The sequence below is a fragment of the Agrilus planipennis genome, unplaced genomic scaffold, assembly GCF_000699045.2.
Source record: "Agrilus planipennis isolate EAB-ADULT unplaced genomic scaffold, Apla_2.0 scaffold393, whole genome shotgun sequence".
NCBI lineage: Eukaryota > Metazoa > Arthropoda > Insecta > Coleoptera > Buprestidae > Agrilus > Agrilus planipennis.
In genome coordinates, this window is record NW_020439057.1 from 24,097 (window position 1) to 46,393 (window position 22,297).

Sequence of the window (22,297 nt, forward strand, 5' to 3'; positions counted from 1 at the left end):
CCACTATTTAAAAGTAATTATTCAGAAATAAAAGAAAAATAAACATACATATTTATTTACTGTTGTTTATATAAAACGATATCCCACTTTGTTTTTAAGTACTTACTGATACCACAAAACTGTTCATGTAAACATTTAGTATTATTAAAATATTCTTTTTACAAATATTTACTACTACCTTTAAAAATATTTATATGTTTAAAAATCCTTTAACATTTTAATCTCATGAAATTCAAAACAATAAAACCTTAAATATTTGAATTTTACGACTAGATATATCTACATACCCATATACACACATAAGAGAGATCACTTCCTCTTATTTGCTAATGTATATAAAAAGAAAACAGGTAGTAACAGTATATTAATTGAAACCCAAAAAATCAGCTACCGTCACTTTGATTACTGTTTGAATCACAAAGATCTGGTGAATTCAAACATTCCAAACATTTACTTTTATCCAAAATATTCCACAGTCTAGTTACATCATGAATGACGTAATCGGGCTGAGGATCATTTTTTTTCAAAGATTCCGTTGGTGACAAAGGTATCCAAACAGTATACGCTAATTTCGCCTTTATACCCCCCAATATATCGGTTTCTAGTTTATCACCAACCATAATACATTGACAAGGACTTACATGCAACTCCTCGCAAGCCATGTGAAATATTTTATGATGTGGCTTTTCCCAACGTAAATCACCCGAAACCAAGATAACATCGAAATAGCTCCTGAGATTCAACATATTTATTTTTTCCCATTGCGAATGAGATGGCCCGTTTGTGATCAAAGCCAAATTGTAATGCTTGTGAAGTTCCACTAAGAAATTTTTAATATTTGTATCAAGTGAAAGGTAATAATACCTCAAATGGACCCACTTCTGATAAACTTCATCTGGAATTAAGAAATAAAATATGAAATTATCAGAAAAGAGTATTTTTAAAGTTAAAACTAAATAAACAAAAAGAATTTTGATTTTAAAAGCTTTGATATTCAGTAATAAATATTATACATATTTTCAATAGCTTATGACTCTCCTAATAATGTGCACTGAATGCATTAATTTTTCCGAATACGAAAATATTAACACATGAAACTAAAATAGACATTAATAAATTATTTAGTTTGTTAGTGGCAGAACATAAGTGTAATGTCATTTACAGCAAATGTCCAAAATTATACATGATGCTTATTAAATATCGCTTCGTAGTAAACATCCCGACGTTTGCTATTAATAGTTATTTTAGTTTCTAAACAAACTATGTTCTTTTTGCACATTTCACATCTGTTTCGGTGACGTTCTCTGACACATACAAATGTCAGTTTTTTTATAAAAATGGTAAATTCAAGTGCGTTATTATCCATCGTTAAAAACAACCATCTTTGTACTTCCCCGACAACAAACTCTTCTCATGATTTTTTCTGAACTACGATGCTAATAAAAGTTGTCACATTAACTGGATCTGAACTGGACATCAATATAGAATCTACCGACAATATTTTACGACTCAAAGAAAAAGTTGAAGAAAAAGAGGGAATTCCCCCACCACAACAACGATTAGTATATCAAGGCAAACAATTACAGGATAACAAAACAATAGCAAACTATAGACTGCACGGGGGAGCTGTGCTTCATTTGGTGGTGGCATTAAGAGGAGGAAAACATTAATCAATGGGGAAACATACCCACCAAGCTGCTGTAACAATTAAGAGCTTTGGCCCAAAGTAGTCTTCGCCATTCGTGAAGACCCATTTCAGTGTTCTCGGGGCATTTCCGAAACGCCCGCAAAAATGATGCACACACAGATGCAGCCACGTCTAAAGGAATAGCATATTTTTCCCATAAAACTTCAGACAACTGCAAAAAAAGTAAATAAAAAAATGAGATAAATTATACAAAAATGCATTTTTAAAATTGTAACTTTCCAAAACAGCTTTCATTTAATAAACGAAATTTCTAAGTATATAAGGTGACGTTTTTAGTTATTTATAAATCTTTTAAAATTCGTAAGTGGCAATGGATTAATTGGTAGATATAAATCCACGCAGTTAAACTTTGGTTTCCACTGGTTCATTTATATGAAACGTTATAAATACTAACGCGTCAGATGAATCTAACTTTTTTCAGACATCTTGTTTAGAAAGCGACAATTTTAGAAAATTGAGGACAGGTGAACTAGACTACTTTAAAAGACGAAAATAGCATCTGATGCAAACTTTTATTCATATAAAAGTGTCACTTACAAAAATACAAATAAATAGAGCGTCCTTATGTGAATGTATTGGCAAACAATGTCTATTTAAACAAAATATTTACTACAACAAAATTTATCTCAGACATAAAATGTTTAAATAGAATACTCATGAAAATACGAGGTATCTTTATTTAAATGTATTTATTCAAATAAATGCAAAATACCTTTAATTTTTTTAATTCAGTTGCAAACAAATTTTAAAATAAATTTAAAAGTAATAGCATTATTATTAAATAGTTTGTATTCCATTCTGCTGTGGTATATCACAATATTTACATAATTCTTGAGAATGTCCTACACGAAATGCAGGGTATCTACCTTATATACCCCTATTGCAAGGTGTAACTTAAAAAAATACCAAAACTTTTTAATGAAATAATAAAAAAGTTATATTAGACGAGGTAACTGATTATTTCCGAAAGTACGTAAAACACCTTTTATATACACATAACAATAGTAGTCTTCTACTGAAGGTACTAGTTATTACATCTTACATTTAACAGTTCAAATAAAGCTAACAAAAAAATATTAAAAAATACGCTTATCAGTTGCCATTCTCGTTTACAATTCTTCAAATAAAAAGGTACTTAGGCAAACCAAACCGTTCTTTAAGCATATATGAAATCATTAATCTCCAAATAATTTCTTTCCTAATTCCATAAACCTATGGTTTCTGCACATTTTAAGGGCGTCAGCTTTTTTGAGAACTTCCATAACATTTTCATTAGCATCAACCAAATGGCACAAGAAATCCTCATAAGCTGACTTGACGTTAGGAGGTAGAGTACCAATTTTGACTTTCTTTAAAGTATTTACAATGTCTTCAGCCCATCCACTTTCAATCGCAAATTCGGAAATCCATGGTATTTGAGCGAGTACAGCAGACATTGTTTGCATTCCCAGAAACCACAATTCCATTATTTCCATCCAAAATTCTTTATACGTTATAGAAACCACCAAAGCAGTTGGGTCGTTTGCTTCATCGACAACGTAGGCGTCCCAGAGAAAGCGTATCGTTGCCTGAATGTAACGACAAATTGAAAAATCGTTCTTTTTTACCATTTTGGATTGTTGCTTTAGTAATAGTAGTCCTAAAATAGCAAGATGTCCGTGCAAAACTAAATTTTCGGGAATGCTCTTCAACTCAGGTAAATTTTCAAAAATAAACCTCAAGAGTTTATTGAATAAGGCGCTCTCTTCCACCAATTTTGCTTCTAATACAGTGATGTTCATAAAAATGTTGCAAATACTGACCATTGCAGCCCTTGAATCTTTCATTTCTTCCAAAACTTCTGGTGTCAATTCTGGAAGCGGTTGGTTGAGTACCTTCAATCTTTCTGATCTTGGAACAGGTGGCCTCTTCCTATGGACAATCATCCAATGGAATTCAAAGCAATCAAACAGAGTTTCCTCTTCTTTAACTTTCAACATTATTTTCCTAGCATCATCTTCCACGGTCAAATGACATAATGCAGGTAGCAGTATTCTCAAAACATCCATTTGGGACAAAGGTCCAAAGTCCTTTTCCAAGGGAATGCCCATCTTTTCGGCAATCCTTCTAGCCTTCGAAGCTTGAAACGTTTCATTTGCCAAGCTCAGAATAAATGGCAAAAGTTGGTAGACTTGTGGTCGCATTGCTGAAGTTTCCTGGGCCAACCAAGCAACGAGAACACGAACTGAAGCACATACAAATACTTTGTCCTCAACAGGTAAATTATCTTTACTTTTATCATTTGATACTTTTGTTAGTAAACCAATTACAGCTGAAAATGCACCTTTCAAACCAGTGTACAATGTTTGCTTCTCTTTCTGATCCAAATCTAATACATCAGTTGCAATATAATTAATTGATAATTCTAAAATTATGTAGCAAGCTGTAATAAGTGCAGCTTGAGACTGGGCCTGTTTTAAGCTCTTCCCATCAAGTTGCATTCGAACTTCGATGGCTGCAAGTTGAATAAGCAACAGAAAAAGCTGTTTTCCTTTCTCCTCATCATTCAATACCCATTCTACTCCTAAAAGGTTCAAACAAGTTGAAGCTAATATCAGAGCAGGATTCCTTTGGTCCTTGCCTATTTTACTCATTAGTATATCACATAGGCCCTTATACACACTATGGGGCCAGGTCTCTTCACAAGGAGTGTTCTTGTTTACTGAATTTTTAGGTGCATTAAATAACAAAGCATTAAGATATGTGCATAACTGAAATTTCCGCTCATCATGATCTGTCTCAAAATCGAGAGCAATTTTATTTATAATGTTATGGAAAGCCTTATGGTTCTTGTTATCCCATGATTCTGGTCCAAACTTACTAACAAGGACCACCAAAATGTTCAAAGCTTCATCAGTTTGAAAGCTCTGTTGAGAGTAAATTTCTGCCATTTTTGAAATAGCTCCCACATCAACCAAGGCTTTCTGTCCTGGTTCAAACGAAGCAATTGACTTTAAACAATTATAGGCCTCTCCTACTATTATAAGGTTATCATCATAATCACTTGCATCTGCCTGTTGTACAATATCCAAGAAAACAGGTATGTTGGCCAGCATTTCTGGGTGAGTTGCTAACTCAGCTTCATTACAGAAGCATGTTAATATAGACAATGCTACAGACTTGTAAATAGATGGCGGGCAATCAACAGGAACATCCGAAGTTAAAAGGAGCCGTTTCAAGAAATCAAAACCAATTGCCTCGAATATGGCTTTCTTGCAAGCAGGCTTATTATGGTCTTTACCTTTCAACAGCTTCGTTACCATGAAAAGAGCAGCAAATTTTTCAGTATCGCTAGTGGCATTTTTCAATATCGCCACTATTTTTTTAACGGCGTCAGATATCTCCCCGGCCATAGCAAAACTACACGAGACACACAAAACTCTAACAACTGCACTTTTTATATTTTGATGCTTTGCAATTACAAAACTTAATCAAAATCAATTATGGGAATCGGAACAGCGCTTCAGCGATTTCGTACAAAACTGAATCTGTTTCAGATACGCGTTGAGGTTATATTTAGAATCAGCCACAGCCCTGATTCTAAATTTGGTAATTGTGTATATCTCGAATTCCCTCGGTTATAAATAGTCTTTAAGTCACTGACTTTTAAAATATTGAAAATATCCTAACTTGTACCATGGTTTATTGGGGTTTTTGCGACGCAAGAGAAAACATCACGCAAAACAACGTGCGATCATAGCATGCGTTAAAAATTATCAAACCAGCTGATCACTTTAACAGAGTCGGACTATTACTAAGTTACAAAAATTATATCAAAAAGCAAACAATCAGTTAATATAATTTACCTTATTACACGCTAATTTATCACCTTTCCTCGTTGCGATTAAGGTATTATCCAAATCGAATAAAATTGATGATATAACCATATTTTTTACAATTTGTTTAACCTAAATACACCACTGCCTTTATATTTTAAGATTACTGTAAATGACGGATTTTCTTGCACTTTATTTAAGTCTCGAAAATTCTATTGAACGAAAACTTTTTATCTCAAGCAAACAAATGTATCTTAATTCTTTAGCACTACAAATAAACAATGAACGATCTTAGCGTGATCCCTTCGGTTTTATTGTTAGGCGATTGTTATGCAAAATACACGCATTGTTCCGAGTTGTCTACGCAAACAGGGAATGGAGAAATGTGGGAATTCGAAATTGTTTAAAATTTCGCAGCTACTTATTTAAATACATGATTAACAACAATATTTACGATTATGAACATTTAGGATGATAATAAATTATTTTAACATTTAACCTCTGATTATATTGTTACAATGATCGTTCCTTATCTTTTGTTATCATACTTTAGGTAATAGTTTCGAAATAGATGTGTTTGCTTACTTTTGCTATTAATAACTGATTCCTTTTATGCAGATAAAAAAAAATAATTCTTTAATAAAATGATAAAACAGAATTAGTTTTCCTAGAGTTTAACCACAGAAATAATCAACAACTAAAATATTAGACTGTTATACCAAATCAACAGCCATAAAATAAAGTGATCTATGATCTTAAGATTGTTACACAACAAAAGCAACAACCATAGATAATAGATATACAAAGGGTAACAGCAACAACCACAAAATAAACTGACCTAACAAAATTATCTACTAGTTCGCCAACTCAAATTCAACTCATTTTAACGTATCTATATCTAAATTATCTATGATAATAACAATAACCCATTGAAATGTCAATAATACATTTAATCATATTTCATATCCATAGATTAACAATAACTGACCATAACCTAATTGTATCTGCAATGAAAAAAATTGATTGAATTTGGATGGAACTAAATGTTTTTTATCCATGGTTTTATTCAATATTTGTAAATCGATTAATTTATTAGAATAAACGTTTTTAATCGAAGTACAGGTGAAAAATAAAATTGGCAACAATCAGAAACACAATCAACGAGAAAAAAATGCACTTATTTTAGATATTTATATACTTCTACAATCAAGATGTTTACTCATGCACAATTGCTATTTTATACCTTTTTAGAGAGGGCTAATTAAAATAAAAGCAAAAATAGTAGTAAGGAAAATAGATATGTAGGTATAAAAAGAAAAGTTCTTTGAGAATGAGTGTTCCAAAAATGAAAAATGGTGTTAAGTACGGAATGGTCCCAAGTTGAAGTAATAGATCTAATCAATGATGGAAGTGGCTTGGGTTTTGGAATCGTAGGGGGTCGCAGTACGGGGGTAGTTGTGAAAAGTATTTTACCTGGTGGTATTGCTGATAAAGGACGACGTCTACAGAGTGGAGATCATATTTTGCAAATCGGAGGTGTCAATCTAAAAGGTGAAGTTTATGTTTGTACATGTTTGAAAGGTATAAATTCGACGTTAATTGCCACTTTATAGGTTTAGGATCAGAACAGGTTGCTGTTGTACTCAGACAAGCTGGAGCTCATGTTAGAATGGTAGTAGCAAGACCTATTGAAATAACTTCTGCAAATTTACAAGAGTTTGTACCAACTGCACCTATTGTTCCCACAAAGATTCTTTGTGATCCAGAAGAGATTGATAAACTACTTTCCCAAAATGGTTACATGCAGTTTAGCAATTTCAGTCACTTTGATGCTTATGAAAATCAAATGACACTTCAGCAGGGCTCTTCTGAATGCTTAACCAACTGTGTAATTATTGATGGTATAATTAGAAATTCAGAGGTTGCCTCCATAAACCGTTTAAATAATTATAAAGATTGTGACATTGAAGCACCTACAGAGAACAATTTTCAATTATTCGAAGACTTGCCTGAAACTGAGTGTTTCACTGTTGAACTAAAAAAACATAAAGAGTTTGGACTGGGAATAACAGTTGCTGGTTATATTTGTGAAAGGGAAGATTTAAATGGCATATTTATTAGAAGTGTAAGTGCCGATAGTGATGCTTATAGATGCAACAAAATCAAAATAAATGATCGCATAGTAGGAGTTGATGATGAACCATTAGAAAATTGCACCAATTATGAGGCCATTGAGAAGTTAAAAAAAGCTGGAGAAATTGTCAAAATTAGTTTTGAAAGATATTTACGTGGACCAAAGTATGATCATTTGCAGGTAAGAAGTCAACATAGAAAAAAGATTAAAACGTCCAAAGCTACCATTTATAATAAAGGACTTTATATGTAGGCAATTGTTTTCATTACATATTTTTCATCAGATGTATAAGGAATATTTATCATCAATAGTAATCAATTTTTTTTTCATAAGTTAGATGGTAGATACCTTAGCTACTTATCCAAATAACGACACATGCCTTTCGTAGATTCCGTTGGATAAGAAAATATCTCGGCAAGACTTATATAGGCTATTATATGTGGTTTATGTGATACATATAATAAATTTTAATATTTAGTAATAGGGAAAACTAGGTTTTCTTAACATCTATATATTATTTTTTAAATTCAGGAAGCATTACTTCACAATCAAGAAAATAAAGATGCAAGTCCACCCTCTCCCACTACAACGACCCTTAGTTGGATTCCAATAAACACTGAAATTAATATTGAAGCTGAAGGAGAGTCTATTGCTTCAGTAAACAGTGAGGTATACATGCAAAGTTCCCATAATTATATACCAAAATATTTTTTTTTTCAATTTTCTACTGCCTCCTTTTATACATTATTTGTTTCTGATAAATTGAGGAAAATTCTATATTTGTAAAGAAATACTGACACGTATATAATAAATAAACATTTGTTTAGGTTTTGGAAAACAATAATAACGAAGAACAAGAGGTGTTCATTGACGAAAATTTCCAGGCAGAATCTCTAGATATTCTCGAAGAATCCGTTAAACAAAAGTGGCAAAAACAAGTCAATTCTGACTCAGATATAGTAGTGTTGCACTTAAGAAAACTCACTGGTTTGGGTATTAGTCTGGAGGGCACTGTAGAAGTGGAGGACGGAATCGAACAGAATCCTCGTCACTTTATCAGATCAATTTTGCCTGAAGGCCCCGTGGGCCAGTCAGGTAAATTACGCCCCGGCGACGAAATACTTGAAGTCAACGGTCAGAAGCTGATCGGTGTGAATCACGTGGAAGCGGTTAAGGTGCTCAGGAATTTGCCTAGCGCTGTCCGTCTCGTTTGTGCGAGAAAGAACCAAGGAAATCGTGTCATCAACACGTCCCAAAATCTGAAAGCTTTCGAACAAAGAAATATCTTAGGCGGTAGTCTAAAGAATCTTATAGTACAAAACGGACCAAAGCAACTGGTCAAAGCTCTCAGCGATACCAGCATAAATAACAGTAGTCACACAAATACTAATAACAATAACACTAATAATAACAGTAACGGTAGCGCGACTACAATAACTCCAGAACCCACGCTACAAAAAACAAAGTCTAGATCACTTGAAAACACAAACGTCGCCATGTGGTCGGACGAGGTAGAATACATTGATCTGATTAAAGGTGATAAGGGTCTTGGATTTTCTATTTTGGATTACCAAGACCCGGTTGATACAGCAGCTACTATAATCGTCGTGCGAACTTTAGTACCTGGTGGAGTAGCAGAGACAAATGGTAAAATACAACCAGGTAAAATAAGAAAAAAATGAATTATAAATAAGTACATATATGTTTATAAAGAATTAGAAGTATTATTTCGGGGCACATTGAAGTTGTTTTTTTTTTATAACGAATACGTGTATTTTTTGTTATAATGTTATTGTTATTAAAGTAACAAGTCTGTCTAATTAATTAGTTTAAACGATTATTAGTTTACCTACATAAATTTTTGAAAGCCAATAGACATACAAACAGCAATATAAATCGTTTTTCGATGTTTCAGGAGACTGTCTGATATCAGTTAATGGAACAGAATTAAAAAATATGGCCCTGGACCAAGCCGTCCAGGCACTGAAGGGCACAATGCCGGGACCTGTTAGACTAGGAATCGCAAAACCGCTTCTTCCAAATTTACAACAACAATAAACAAGAACATGCATTGTGTATATTGTTACTAGTTTTATTTATTATGTGTGCGTATGTAAATTTACCTTTGGCTAGTAGAACTCCACCACGGCTTACAGTCAATTTTCACTGAAGTAATGATAATACTATTGAATTATTGTACAAAAAGTTTTAACAATAAAAAATGACTGTATTTATCGGACACATATATATATTTCATCTTTAATAATTTTATTTTTATTTGTGTACCGAAAAGCATAAGAAACGGAAGGTAGAAACTCAGCTGTAAATAAAATTATTTTGGCAACATTTTAATATCAAACAAAAAAGAAATGCACGATGAACTTAAAGTTTTTCTCTTAGAAAGATTAATTTATAAAGAATTTATCTTAAAAATCAAACTAAAAAGTTAAAACCATTTATCTGAATAATATATTAATTTTGATAATATTGTATGTGTATGTGTAATATAAAAATTGTACCTTTTGTTATGCTAACTATCAATAGAAACATTTTCATCCTGGGGGAGCATTAATGTATTGCGTTTCTTGGATCGCGTTGTGATCACTTCCAGATTTTCTTCGTCAACGTAATAGCTCTTAGCCCTTGTTCTATCTTTCGCACCCTTATCACTGAGAGTCTTCCTCATAGTTTGCTCTGTACGAAAATCATTCGAAACGAATAAAGAACTGCGATCAAACCGTTTCTTGATTAACTCTATATCTATATTTCTATCTGCCAATCGCTTATCGCTTTTTTTCAACGTTTCTTGTTTATCGACGTCACGTGTTATTTGTAGCATTTCAGTATTTTTGGGACTTGCATTTGCATCAGTTGCGACTGTCTGTTTATCCGAGCTCCATATGCTTCCTCTAGTACTTGTTCTGTCGTTTCGTGAAGTCATGTCAGAAGTATAAATTTTCTTTCTGCCGCAACAATTGTAATCAGACTCGTCGGATAAAATTGGTTCATCTAAAGATTTCAAACTTCATTGACCTTATTAGAAATTCGTTTACTAACCTTATTGGAAATCCGCTTTAATTGCATTTCTGTTGTAGAATTGCAAGCATTTATTACTTATTTTCCTCAAGTTGTTAAACATATGTCAATAATAAAACTTCTTAACTAATCCAGTTACCTCTTACCTTCTTTTTCGATTTCTTTATTTGTACTTGCCCCACTTGATTTTCGAGATCTCTCACCTTTCAACTCTAATAATTCCGACAAATGCGGCTCATTTATATCTTCCATTTCATTCCAATCCTCTTCATCTACGTTTTCTACTTCAATCTCTTCAGAGCCGCCATTGTTATCTTTTAAGTCTTCATCAACGTTATTGGCACCTTGGCTATTTTCTGGTATTGAATCTTCCGGAACATTATCTACAGGCAAAGGCTCGCTACGATACCCTTTTATATTATTTTCAAAGGTGAATGGTACTTCTACAGTATTGCCTACTGACACCGTTTTACTGCCTACATTTAAATTTTTTTTTCTGTCTTTATTTTCAAGTTTCTGTGATTCTTTTTTCAGTTTCATCGCAGAATGAAAAGATTTTTCTACTGCCCTATTTTGCACCTCGTCTCCCTTTTGCGATACTTCTTCTACATTTCCTACCGATATCCTCTGAGAAATATCATAATTCCCTTTTTTTGGTACCTCGTCTTTGGTAGGCTCTTGAACGCTCATTATCAGCCGTGCAGCCAAATGTCTGTCGATATCCGTTGTTTGAGTTTCAGCATTAGGAAAGAAGGCGGCCAATGTTAAGGGTAAAACTGTGTTTTCTTTGCGATTACTTTTCTCATATGTTCTGTCAAGTAGGAAGTTTTCCCCCTTGTCACAAATACGATTGAGAGAGTTGCAGTAAGGCGAGGTAAATAATTCTTTATTGGACATGGACGTGAAAGCATCATGCATGACAGTAACATGAAAGTCCTCTTTTATTTGCGGATACTGGTGTGCAACTTCACGACTAAATTTGGCGTCCTTGGCGGATACAGACCAATTTTCATAAGCGGGACTTATAAAAATTTCATCCTCCTTTATAGCTTTTGATGGACAATACGATTTTGTAGGGACTGTACTTTTTTGACGTGCTTTAATTTCATAGTTCTCTAAAAGTAGTTCAGGCAGAGCATTTGTTGCTTGATCTACTTTACCCATAGGAGCCTGATCTAACGATAAAATAAATTTCTATTTCATTAAAAAATAATTTCATATAAACTAAATTTAAAAAACAGTAATTACCTTGAGTACTAACATAACATTTTTGAAATAGATCTTGTAGCATCGATTTATACTCATTTATTTTGTAGGAGTCTTTATCTGTTATATCATTTTCATTATTTTTTTTACATCTACTGATTTTAGTTTTCACATTTTCTTTCACTAAAAAAATACATTTCTTATTATCGAAAGATTTTTGTTACACATATGTAAAATAATTACCATCCTTAATGAGATTTGTATCAGCATCTGCGCATTGAGTTTCGCATTTTCTAAAAAGATCTTGCAACAGCAATTTATATTCAACTATTTTTGAGTTCCATCCGTTATTTTCTGATGGCTCTCGACAAATTTTAGATCTCTCCTTGTGCGAATTTAAATTTTCAATATCGTTTTTTGCTATGACAGTTTTCGTCTTTTTACATGTATTTGCCTCTTAAATATATCAAAAATAATTTTTGATACAACTTGATTCCAGTATATAGGCAACAGTAAAAACCCGTTTTTAGTTAAAATTACTTTAATTAATATTAATGGCATATACATGTGACCAATAGTCTCAATAAATTTTGTATTAAAGAATATAAATGTTTTTAATCCTAATCAACACTTGATTATTACTTTTAATTGAAGCATTTCCCCCAAACAAGTATATCCAGCCAAATTTTTGTCTAATGCTCAAAATTAAACCTATTTTAATCAAAAATTCAAACATGCACAGCAGTAAATTCTAGTTGTAACAGCTTTTAAATACAGAAAATGTGTTCTAACTTAAAACGAATTTCGACTGGAACATAAATATGCAATTATTCAATGAAAAGATACCTTTTTCATACTGAACAGATGCGTCAACTTTTTCTGGGCATTCCTTTGCTGATTTTTTCTTGTAATATTCACTACTACTAGGACAACCTGCATTTCAACAGAAAAATAAATAACAACAATAAAAAAAATCTTTTTCTTTCTGAAATACATCTATATCCCGCATACCAATAAATTACCTACAGAAGAATTGAAATGATAATCTTTATGGACAATAAATAACTAAGATAGAGAAATTTATAGCATATTTTAACACACCTCTTTCAGTTTTTGCATACTGGGTACTGGCATCAATTGATTTTGGAACTATTTTAGATGGCGAAGATTCTGTAGTACCAGAACAGAAATTACCTGTTTGATTGCCTTTGTTGTTCAAACAAGAACACTTTCCCCATTGAATACCTGAACAATTGTTATTGTTCACTATATTTATTTTATTATTCAAAGTATTAGTACTCTTACCTACTGCTCGTTGTTGCACTGGTTGATTTTTCTCTTTAACAGTATTTTTAGTTTCATCGACCACCCCTATTTGTATTTCCATTCCCTTACATTGAGCTATAAATTAACAAAAAAAAACGTTACTGTTAAAAACGAAATATTCACTTTTATTGGGAAATGTACAACTAAAGTTTCTTAAAGGCAAGAAAGTTTGTTGGAAACCATTTTACAAACTTACTTTTATTTGTGTCTAAGGATAAATCACACGTTGTGTTATTTGAGGGACTTAAGTGAATTGAATTCTTATCGAAGCATGACTCGTCAACGAATGCTTTATTTGGTAATTTTATAACTTCTACGACCTCTTCTGGGTTCTCATTACAACTGATATCGCTTGAACACGCAGAAGACAAGTTACAAAACATAACTCGTTTTGATTCAACGTCATTTTTTACGGGATCTAAAATAAGTTATTTTATAAAAACGCTGTGACACAAAAATAGCGTTTTTTCTATAACTATCAGGTATACTTATTTTAATAATCATTACTAAAAAATAAAGTTTCTTTTTCCAAATAACAATATAACGTATATAAAACTAAAAAGAAATATGATATAAAATACTTTTGTGGCACTCATATGACAAGCCAAAGGGGTAAGTAGTTGGTAGTTCATTCTTGTTACCAGTTTCTAGAATTTAATTATTTTTATTATCGTTATTAAAAATTTGTTATCGTAATTACTTTGACGAAAACACATTTGACAGCGTTTGCAATAATGTTTTGCCGGAGATGCGGCATAGTTGTACGTTCCGAGGCACTGCTCTCTTTGATGAAAATTATCTAGAATTTGAACAAGGAACTACGTAAACCAATGCTTCCAAATTAAATAACAAACCGTCCCTATTCTGTATTTACTTTTGATGCATTTGTCGGGGTAATGCATAGGAACTTGGGGAGCATTACAAATTGCTGGAGTTTGTGGTTGACCAACATTTGCTTGACTAATTTGTGTAAAATATACCTTCATTTGCTTCAAACAATTTTCAACTTAAAAATATAAGATATTAAGTTTCTATTGACACTATTCTCTATTTACAAGACCTAAACCAAAGAAACTCTAGTGATAAAAGAATCATTTAAAAAATAAGATTACGTTGATTGACATAATGGACTGGCAACGCGCTTTCATCTTTGTTCCATTTCTGTTCAGGTTCACAATCAATCTTTTCCTTATTCAGTTCATAAGTCGTTATCGTCATTTCTCCGCATTTTTCCTCGTTTTTATGTCTCAAACTTCGGTTAATTTCCTCTGGTTCCTTTTTCATTTTTGGAGTCGTTTCCCCATCATTTTCGATACATCTTCGTAGTTTTTCTGACAATAAACACTTTGGGCTTTTTGTTTGCCCGTTATCAATTGGCACGTCGGGTGACTTCTACATTAAAGTGAAGAAACACACGATATTATTAACCACATTTTCATTTAAAAAACTTAATAATAGTTTTTCTTATTGCAATAAATTTCTTTAGAATCTAGAAGTCTTCTACATTTAAAAACTTAAAATGAACTCACTATTTCATTAACAGTATCAACCTTCTCTTGATTTTGCGGCAATGCGTCAATGGCTTTACATTTCTCAAATATTGTCCCTTGTACATTCTCAGGTTCTTCAACAGTACACTTTGAACTCATATTTTCACACGAATAATCTATAAAAAAGAAAAACATACTTTAAAATAAAAAAATAATAATAAATAACAAATTTTATACAGACCACAGCAAACTCTACATTGTTCATTTTCTTTGAAATCTTCTATTTGCTTGACTTCAAGGGGAAAGTTAATTTCAGAACACAGTTGTTTGATCATTGACAACATTTTGCCCTGTAAATAAGAAAATCATAAAGAGGAAAAATATATTTTTTACAAATTAATTTTACCAAATCGAGTTGCGACTTATTTGCTTCAATGTGACTTTTAAACACGTTCAGTATCATCTCCATTGTGTAACATTCATTCCTAATTATGTCTTCAGTAATGCGCAACAAAAATTGTGAATATTCATGCTCATTTATGCTACAATATAATATTTCATATACATGAAAAAAAGTAACACTTAAAAAGTTAAATATTTTTTTTAACGACGCATTTGCACGCATATCGTAGAATTTCTTATTCTCTCTTTTAGCCTTTAATAACTAACATCATTAAAATTACTGATAAAATGAATTTCATTATTCAATCATCTTGATAGAGAAAATTATGTAACTTTTTTTCTGTTCGACTCCTAAAAAATTAGGCTATGTACGCGTCTACCACAAAAATTAGTTGATACCATGTATAATTCTTATCTTCTACAACTTTCTCCACACACGTCGTAATATTGGTAATAGTTTCTCCTGGAATATAGTCATAAGTTTCTGATTTGGGAATAACTGATGGTGTTATTTCTTCAGGTGCAGGATTTATCCTTTTCATTTCAAAATCTTCATTGTCCGTGTTGTTCAGTGAATCTGATTCTATATTACCAATTTCCTTTTCAGAAACAAAGAGACAAGACTTTATTATTATGCAATATATTTCAAACTTTATGAACTATATCAAATTTTAGTTTATAAAAGGACTTTGAATCTAAATTAACTTTCTGCCTTAGAATGTTAATTTTCATTGTGATGAATTGATGAACAAGTACACTAATAAATCAAACAATGTTACTAAGAACAAAACAAAACAATATTAATCTACAAATACTAATTTGCAAAAATATTAAAAAGGCCTTCCCAGGAATTTTTTCATGTAAGTTTTTCATAATTAGGCCATTTTAAGTCATTTCCAGCAAAAAAGAGTTGCATTTTCAAAAAAGCAGCGATGCAGAAGTTTTACCCAATATTACTAAGAACAAAATCATATTACTAAGAACAAAACAATATTACTAATAACATAAGTATTTTACTATCCCAGATATTTAAAGCTATGTATAGTAAAGCTTTGTACAAATATTTACCTTCTGTTCAGATGCGGAAGACCCAATTCGACTAGATAACTGTTTACTCTTTTTCTTTATGTCACTGTTATACATCCATCTTTTTGTTGATAGGCTTCTGTTTTGCTATACACAATTATTATATGAAATACAATGTAATGTAAAATGGAACAAATCTACCTGAGAAGTAGGCACATCTGACAAATTTCGTCTTGTCTGTGGCCGGGGGTCACTGAGGGTTCTTGCTCTGTTACATCTACTACCCTTAATTGCACGCTTCTTTTTTTGAAAGCCTCTCAAAACTGCACTAAACACCAAATATAAGTTACTCAAGGAAATGAAAATTATGAAGTACAGTACTTACTTCTTGGAACGGTGTTGCTCTAATCGAGATCTTCCAGTATCTACAACACATTTCACAGCTTTTAACTTTTTATAATGATTTTTCATATGAAAAAATATTTCTAAATTATGACGATTCATTTTAATAGATATAAGTAGCACTCATACTTTGCATAAACGTAATTGTTATTTAAATACTTTCGCTGTATTATGAGCATGTGAACAGTTCGTCTTGTTTATGTATATGCTTTGTTTGTATTATACCATTCATTTGTATTGTTAGAAGTAAACATGTATTTATACATTTTTTATAATTCATTGTTCCATTATTATTTTACCATTTACATTTATTTCTCTTTTTAGTAAGTGCATAATAATAGTTTGTTGAACTTTAAAATTGTACATTTGTTGGTTGTTTTACCTGTTTTATAAGTTAAATCCATTCTTTTTCGAAATACTTTACATTATTTTGAAAAAATTTTGAACTTTACATCATTATTTTAAAGTCAGTTGCGACTTCAAAATAGACACTATTAATTTTTTAAATAAGATAAGGTTGCAAATATTTTCTTGACAAAATTTGTTTTAATAAATTATTCATTTGTTATTAATCTTGATTATTATTAATCAATAGACGTTCGGATTCTTTACTATAACAAAAAATCAAATTTTATTAATACAGAATTTATATATATTTTGGAGCTATCTCTCCATTATCTTATAATTACAAATTCGGCAAGAGCAGCCAGAGACACGATCTATGACTACATCATAGGGCTAAATGAAACGCCTTTATTATTTCGATATCAACAATGACAGCTGTTATCTATGAATGACAGCTTAACAACGATGACAGCTGACAAATTACGGAGAAAAAGAAAAATTTGATGAGCCAGAGCGCCAGAGGGTATTAATTTTGGTGTTTTATTAAGTACAATTTTCATATGAAAACGCTGTAGATGAGAGAAGTAAGTAACTTAAATTTTCACGATGAAATTTCATGAACTCAATATCTGGTGAAGTGATATACATAAATGGAATTGCAAACAAAGATTTTTTTGGAAGTGTCAAAACATTACCTCGTGAATTAAAATTATTGGCTTAAAAGTGATTTAAGGACCTTTTAAGGTGTTATTACTATTAATTTTAATAATAACGTTTTTGGCAAACACTGGTGAAATGATTCTCATCACATTTGCTATTGCAACTAACTTTAAAGTTATAAACTTGTGGTAGCTAGGAAAAACTTCAAGCAGGTATGTGTCTATTTGCAACATTATAGTAACTCGTTCTTAATCTGCAACATTAACGTTAGATGTCCAACACAATTCCTCCATTACTTAATAGCTCTCCACCACCTATAGTAGGGCCATTAGATGATTTTGATAATGATGAATTTGGAGATTTTAATTCAGCAAGGGACTCATCATATGATTTTGATGGTAGGAGTTTAATCATTCTTTAATTTATATTGAATACAGTTTGTGATTTTGTTGCAGTATTATCATTTCCGTACAATACGCCACAAATATCCCACATTGTAGATCATGTTTCTAATGGTATTAGCAGTCAAAATAAAGATACTTTAAAATGCTCTTTGAATGAAGAACATCAACGTAGTGATTTACAATCAGATATTGGAACAAAAAAACAAGTTTTAAATGAAGAAGAAGTATTAGTACAAAATCATTCACAAAGTAAAGATGAACCTACTGTTGATGCAAAAAACTCATTTAAATTTGAGAAAATCAATAGTACATTGGAAAATAATATTTCCAGTTCAACTGTATTTATAAATACAGAATGTGAAGACCTAATCAAGAACAATACAAATATAGAAGAGACACAAACAGTTGATATTAATGAGAAAGAACCTAATCATGATAGAATCGTTAATCAAATATCACAATTAGAGTCTGAAATAAATGAAAATGGTAGTGAGAAAAATAATTGTATATCTGACTCATGTAAATTTAAAGAGGAGAACTGTGATGTTCAGTTAAGAAATGAAACATTGGAATCCACTAATTTGTCTGTATCAATTAACAATTCTAGTCAAGAAGATAAATATGCATTAAATTTTCAAGGTGTTGAAAGAATTGAATCACCATATATAGAAAATGAAGGAAGTTGTAATAGTAATGAAATCATAATCAAATCAGTAGCAAGTGATAAGGAAAGACAAAAAGTTGAAATTGTTACTAATTCACATGCAAAGACCAGTGATGGCATAGAACACAAAGAAATTGAAAATTATGACAGGTTTGAAAACTGTGATGAAGAGAAGGAGAATACCTTTGATGACTTTGCTGATTTTAATGACCATATTACTACAAAAACTTCATCCGATGTGCTAAAAGAAGAGCAAGATAAACAAGATGATGACTTTGATGATTTTGCTGATTTTTCATCTGCTAGCAATCTATCTGCCACGACTGATCCGGAAGTAGAAACTCCAACATTCACATTTCCTAAACTTGAAGAAATAGAGTTGATAATTAAAGAATTTTTCCCCTTGGAGCAACAACAAGAAGTTGTTGGCTATTTTTCTGAATGCAATGAAAAAGATGATGTTATTTTAGCACAAATAAGAGATGTCACTGACACCAAAGCCTTAGTCTACAAATGGGCGAAGTCCAACTCCCAAAGTGCCCTTTTTAAAGCACTAAATATTGACATGCGAAATATTGTAAGTTAATTTTTCAAAAATGTTTACATGAAATATTTGGACACTATTTTTGTGAATAATTACAGCTTTATGGTCCTCGATGGAATGAAACTATGCCTCCTTTTGCCGCCACTTTGGGTTTCGTTCCATTAGAACCTGTCAAATCTGACTCAACTGTACCTCCCACAAGTCAAGAAAGTTCGATAAATATTCCTCCTAATGTACCAACAGATCAGATTGCGGAAAAAGAAATAGAAGATGTACCGTCTGCCCAGTTTGATTGGAATCTTGCAGGATTAACCAATCCTTTAGATTGTAAGTTTACGCTTTTTTTTCGGTTATATATTTAAACATGTAAAAAATATCGTTACTTTCTAAAACTACTTTTTCTTATTATTGCTACATATTAATTAAATGGATTCAACAGACTCTAATGTAAGTTCAATACTGCTTGATTTTGATCAATTCTCATCCACACTGAGTTATTCTTTAACATATAATTCATTTAAATTTAATTCTATTTTTAATGATGATTTTAAGGATTGGATGTCCTCGCCTGCTTGTAAGTGACATTAAAATTTTCAATTTTATATTTCTAAAAGTACTTTACAATTTTGTATTCTAAACATTTCAGCTCAATCCTCTAACTCCTTGAAAGGCTTAAAACTTTCAAATGAAAAGAACGAAAATATTGCAATTGGCGATATTGCATTATCAAAAATAAATGATGACACTTCTGTGAAATCACTTAATTTCAATGAGATCAATGCCGATTACGATTCTCTTGCACAAATTAATAAATCTACGCCACATTTAGGGGAGGATGACTTTGGAGAATTTGAAGGATTCACTTCAGACCAATACTCAGTTAAGGAAATTCCTTTGCGAGAAACATATATTTCTAATCAAATTCCAATTTCATTGGAAAATGCCAAAAACTCACCGGTACAAACCGACAATGGTATGAAAACCAATTCTTTGCTGAGTGTTTTTTTATCATTTCACATTTTAGATTTAGAATTTTCTTGTTGGGTCGAAGTGAAGAAATCAGAAAGTTTGTCAAATGCACATCCAGAAGGACCTCAAGACACCATAGACGATTTTGATGACTTTCAAGCAAGTTCGCCACCTAAACAAGAAACCAAAAGTGTTCCATTCCTTCATCAATTCCATGCATCACAAAATAACGGTAAATGAGTAAAAAAGTTAGCTTATTTAATCATTATCTTTATATTTTCTTCAAATTTTCAGAATTTCATCCCACTAGAAATATCGTACCACCTAGATCTAGTACTTTACCTTTAGAGACGCTTATTCCTACACAGGTTAATTCCAATTACAACTCTTTGACTCCATTGCAACCTATTCCTGCATGTAGCAACATACAGGTTCCTCCCAAAATAGAATGGCCTGAACCAGGTATCAGTGGCCAAGATCTTGACGACATTGAACTCAGTTATAAACCAAAGCATTTTGAGGAAAAAGAACAAGATAATGAAAACCGTCCAAAACAATCCGCAGTTATTGGAACTAGTATAAAAGAAAAAGAAGCAGCAACAGAAGAAGATGACGATTGGAGCGATTTTATTTCCAGCGAAAATGCATCCAATAACAGTGAAACAACCAAAACATCACCAATGTTTGGGGTACATATAATTTTAAGAAAATTGTAAACACTACCTGCATTAAAATATTTATTTTAGCTTCCAGATAAACCAAAGGCTGAATTACAATTATCGATTTCTCAATTAAATCAAATCCAACCACCTAAGAAGCCTACACCCGTGATAACTCATCAAGGACTCTACATGAGTGGAGGTTATCAGTCACCATCTAGCATTGCCATGCAGATGACACCTATCCCAATTCAATCGCGCCCATTACGGCAAACATTCCCTAATCCTAGGCCTACAAACACTGACTTTCAGCCGTCCTTAATAAGCAATCAATATGCCAAACAAGTGGAAACATTAACTTTTGGGCACCACTACAATATGCACAGTGGAATCGGCTTACGACAACAAACCTTTGCACCAATTACACCAACAACAGCACTAAATGTGGATGGTAGTGTTAATGACGATGAAGAGTGGTCGGACTTTGTATCTAGTCGACCGGTGGCTCCGCCTGACCCTCTTCCGAGTAGTAATGGATGGGGCATACGTGACATACGAGCGCCTAATTGGCCCGCGACAAATATTACACCTAATATCATAACGAACCCTGTCGCGTTCGATTCGTTTCATAATTACCCAACAGCCGGGACGAAATCAAAAGACGAAGGAAACGGCAAAATCGGAGGGGTAAATGCAACACCATTCGTGTCTGCTGTTACCACAAGTGTTCCCGAACTAGATTTCGTCGTGCCAAAAAGCAGAACTTGGAAAAAATGACGGAAAGAGCAAGTCATGCTGTAAATACAAATTGTATGTACTTAATTTTCAAAGTTTAGTCTGTTAATGGTCGTACTATTTAATAGAATCATATTGTGATATAACGATTGTGATTATTTTATGTAAGTGAAGAGGTTTACTTTGAGTTTTCTTGACATCCAATATACGCATTAATAATTTAATAATCTGAAAGTAGAGTAATATACATCACTATTGTATTAGTTTTCAAAAACATTTTAAAACCTTTTAATCGCTTAATTGGTTTTTTAAATCGTTTTGATGAGTATTAAGGTGTTGCATATTATTACCTAATTGATAAAAGAAAAAGTAAATATAAGATGTATTCAAAATCAGAATGAAAAGTACTCTGTTACTGATATGTTTGTAAAAAGTTCAAGCAAATCTATTAGTTTGTAAATTTTGTTTTTATATATTTTTTTAACGTTATCATAACTACACAAACATTCCTTTATTTAAATTTTTAAATTAAAATATGAAAAGAATGATGTACTTAAATTATGGCATATTACGCATAGAGTTGTGTTTATAGGGGTTGTGTTTAGGACGTTGTATTAACAGATTAAGACTTATGTTATTTTCCTATAAGTGTATGTATATCTACTCTGTTAACAGAAAATTTAAGAAATGATTTAAAAAATGACTAAAGGTAAGTATATAGGATTTTTTCGAGCTCACACTAATAAATATTACTGTACAAAAATTACCCCTT

General features: G+C 31.9%; 5 protein-coding genes across 16 annotated transcripts; 2 read left to right on the forward strand and 3 right to left on the reverse strand.

The window, feature by feature from the left end:
* Positions 1 to 39: 39 nt before the first annotated feature.
* LOC108743175 (N-acylneuraminate-9-phosphatase) lies at positions 40 to 6,089 on the reverse strand. 4 transcript variants are annotated; one of them, XM_018478639.2, is made up of 3 exons: positions 5,554 to 6,083; positions 1,688 to 1,859; positions 40 to 895 (listed from the first exon to the last, which is right to left on the reverse strand). In XM_018478639.2, the coding sequence occupies exons 1-3, from the start codon at positions 5,632 to 5,634 to the stop codon at positions 384 to 386; spliced, it is 765 nt and encodes a 254-aa protein (XP_018334141.1). In that variant the 5' UTR covers positions 5,635 to 6,083; the 3' UTR covers positions 40 to 383. The 4 variants fall into 4 exon arrangements, with proteins under 4 accessions (XP_018334141.1, XP_018334144.1, XP_018334142.1 ...); XM_018478642.2 differs by lacking the exon at positions 5,554 to 6,083 and adding an exon at positions 5,384 to 5,489; XM_018478640.2 differs by lacking the exon at positions 5,554 to 6,083 and adding an exon at positions 1,928 to 2,087.
* Positions 2,202 to 5,401, reverse strand: LOC108743171 (neurochondrin homolog). Its single transcript, XM_018478634.1, has one exon. It carries the CDS (start codon positions 5,098 to 5,100, stop codon positions 2,884 to 2,886), a length of 2,217 nt encoding a protein of 738 aa, XP_018334136.1. The 5' UTR covers positions 5,101 to 5,401; the 3' UTR covers positions 2,202 to 2,883.
* Positions 6,090 to 6,484: 395 nt separating the features above from the next.
* On the forward strand, positions 6,485 to 9,896 carry LOC108743172 (patj homolog). The gene is made up of 5 exons (XM_018478635.2): positions 6,485 to 7,074; positions 7,137 to 7,837; positions 8,189 to 8,326; positions 8,485 to 9,319; positions 9,573 to 9,896. The coding sequence occupies exons 1-5, from the start codon at positions 6,876 to 6,878 to the stop codon at positions 9,713 to 9,715; spliced, it is 2,016 nt and encodes a 671-aa protein (XP_018334137.1). The 5' UTR covers positions 6,485 to 6,875; the 3' UTR covers positions 9,716 to 9,896.
* On the reverse strand, positions 8,838 to 17,079 carry LOC108743168. Of its 9 annotated transcripts, none has more exons than XM_025977053.1 (20): positions 16,529 to 16,843; positions 16,345 to 16,471; positions 16,186 to 16,290; positions 15,517 to 15,716; positions 15,122 to 15,257; positions 14,957 to 15,065; positions 14,755 to 14,891; positions 14,338 to 14,617; positions 14,100 to 14,231; positions 13,926 to 14,024; positions 13,807 to 13,872; positions 13,422 to 13,643; positions 13,205 to 13,300; positions 13,001 to 13,144; positions 12,746 to 12,832; positions 12,143 to 12,355; positions 11,942 to 12,082; positions 10,840 to 11,868; positions 10,177 to 10,666; positions 8,838 to 8,923 (listed from the first exon to the last, which is right to left on the reverse strand). In XM_025977053.1, exons 1-19 carry the CDS (start codon positions 16,645 to 16,647, stop codon positions 10,188 to 10,190), a joined length of 3,921 nt encoding a protein of 1,306 aa, XP_025832838.1. In that variant the 5' UTR covers positions 16,648 to 16,843; the 3' UTR covers positions 8,838 to 8,923; positions 10,177 to 10,187. The 9 variants fall into 9 exon arrangements, with proteins under 9 accessions (XP_025832838.1, XP_025832839.1, XP_025832842.1 ...); XM_025977054.1 differs by lacking the exon at positions 8,838 to 8,923 and adding an exon at positions 9,734 to 9,977; XM_025977057.1 differs by lacking the exon at positions 8,838 to 8,923 and adding an exon at positions 16,928 to 17,079 and having other exon boundaries at positions 10,104 to 10,666; positions 16,345 to 16,466; positions 16,529 to 16,568.
* Positions 17,080 to 17,338: 259 nt separating this feature from the next.
* Positions 17,339 to 22,291, forward strand: LOC108743169. Its single transcript, XM_018478630.2, has 8 exons — positions 17,339 to 17,762; positions 17,822 to 17,948; positions 18,006 to 19,195; positions 19,261 to 19,489; positions 19,809 to 20,135; positions 20,187 to 20,363; positions 20,426 to 20,820; positions 20,878 to 22,291. The coding sequence occupies exons 2-8, from the start codon at positions 17,822 to 17,824 to the stop codon at positions 21,565 to 21,567; spliced, it is 3,135 nt and encodes a 1,044-aa protein (XP_018334132.1). The 5' UTR covers positions 17,339 to 17,762; the 3' UTR covers positions 21,568 to 22,291.
* Positions 22,292 to 22,297: the final 6 nt, after the last annotated feature.

Excerpts from the sequence above, each read along its gene's own strand:
- LOC108743168 (XM_025977053.1), bottom strand. The coding sequence starts at position 16,647 with ATGAATCGTCATAATTTAGAAATATTTTTTCATATGAAAAATCATTAT. Across the intron at positions 15,717-16,185 it reads CTTCCGCATCTGAACAGAAG|GAAATTGGTAATATAGAATC; the intron begins GTAAATATTTGT and ends GTTTCTGAAAAG. Across the intron at positions 12,083-12,142 it reads TACAAATCTCATTAAGGATG|TGAAAGAAAATGTGAAAACT; the intron begins GTAATTATTTTA and ends GTATTTTTTTAG.
- LOC108743175 (XM_018478639.2), bottom strand. The coding sequence starts at position 5,634 with ATGGTTATATCATCAATTTTATTCGATTTGGATAATACCTTAATCGCA. Across the intron at positions 1,860-5,553 it reads ATAAATTAGCGTGTAATAAG|TTGTCTGAAGTTTTATGGGA; the intron begins GTAAATTATATT and ends CTTTTTTTGCAG. Across the intron at positions 896-1,687 it reads TTGTTACAGCAGCTTGGTGG|ATGAAGTTTATCAGAAGTGG; the intron begins GTATGTTTCCCC and ends TCTTAATTCCAG.
- LOC108743172 (XM_018478635.2), top strand. The coding sequence starts at position 6,876 with ATGGTGTTAAGTACGGAATGGTCCCAAGTTGAAGTAATAGATCTAATC. Across the intron at positions 7,075-7,136 it reads CGGAGGTGTCAATCTAAAAG|GTTTAGGATCAGAACAGGTT; the intron begins GTGAAGTTTATG and ends GCCACTTTATAG. Across the intron at positions 9,320-9,572 it reads AAATGGTAAAATACAACCAG|GAGACTGTCTGATATCAGTT; the intron begins GTAAAATAAGAA and ends TCGATGTTTCAG.
- LOC108743171 (XM_018478634.1), bottom strand. The coding sequence starts at position 5,100 with ATGGCCGGGGAGATATCTGACGCCGTTAAAAAAATAGTGGCGATATTG.
- LOC108743169 (XM_018478630.2), top strand. The coding sequence starts at position 17,822 with ATGTCCAACACAATTCCTCCATTACTTAATAGCTCTCCACCACCTATA. Across the intron at positions 19,490-19,808 it reads ATTAACCAATCCTTTAGATT|CTCAATCCTCTAACTCCTTG; the intron begins GTAAGTTTACGC and ends TAAACATTTCAG. Across the intron at positions 20,364-20,425 it reads CCATGCATCACAAAATAACG|AATTTCATCCCACTAGAAAT; the intron begins GTAAATGAGTAA and ends TCAAATTTTCAG.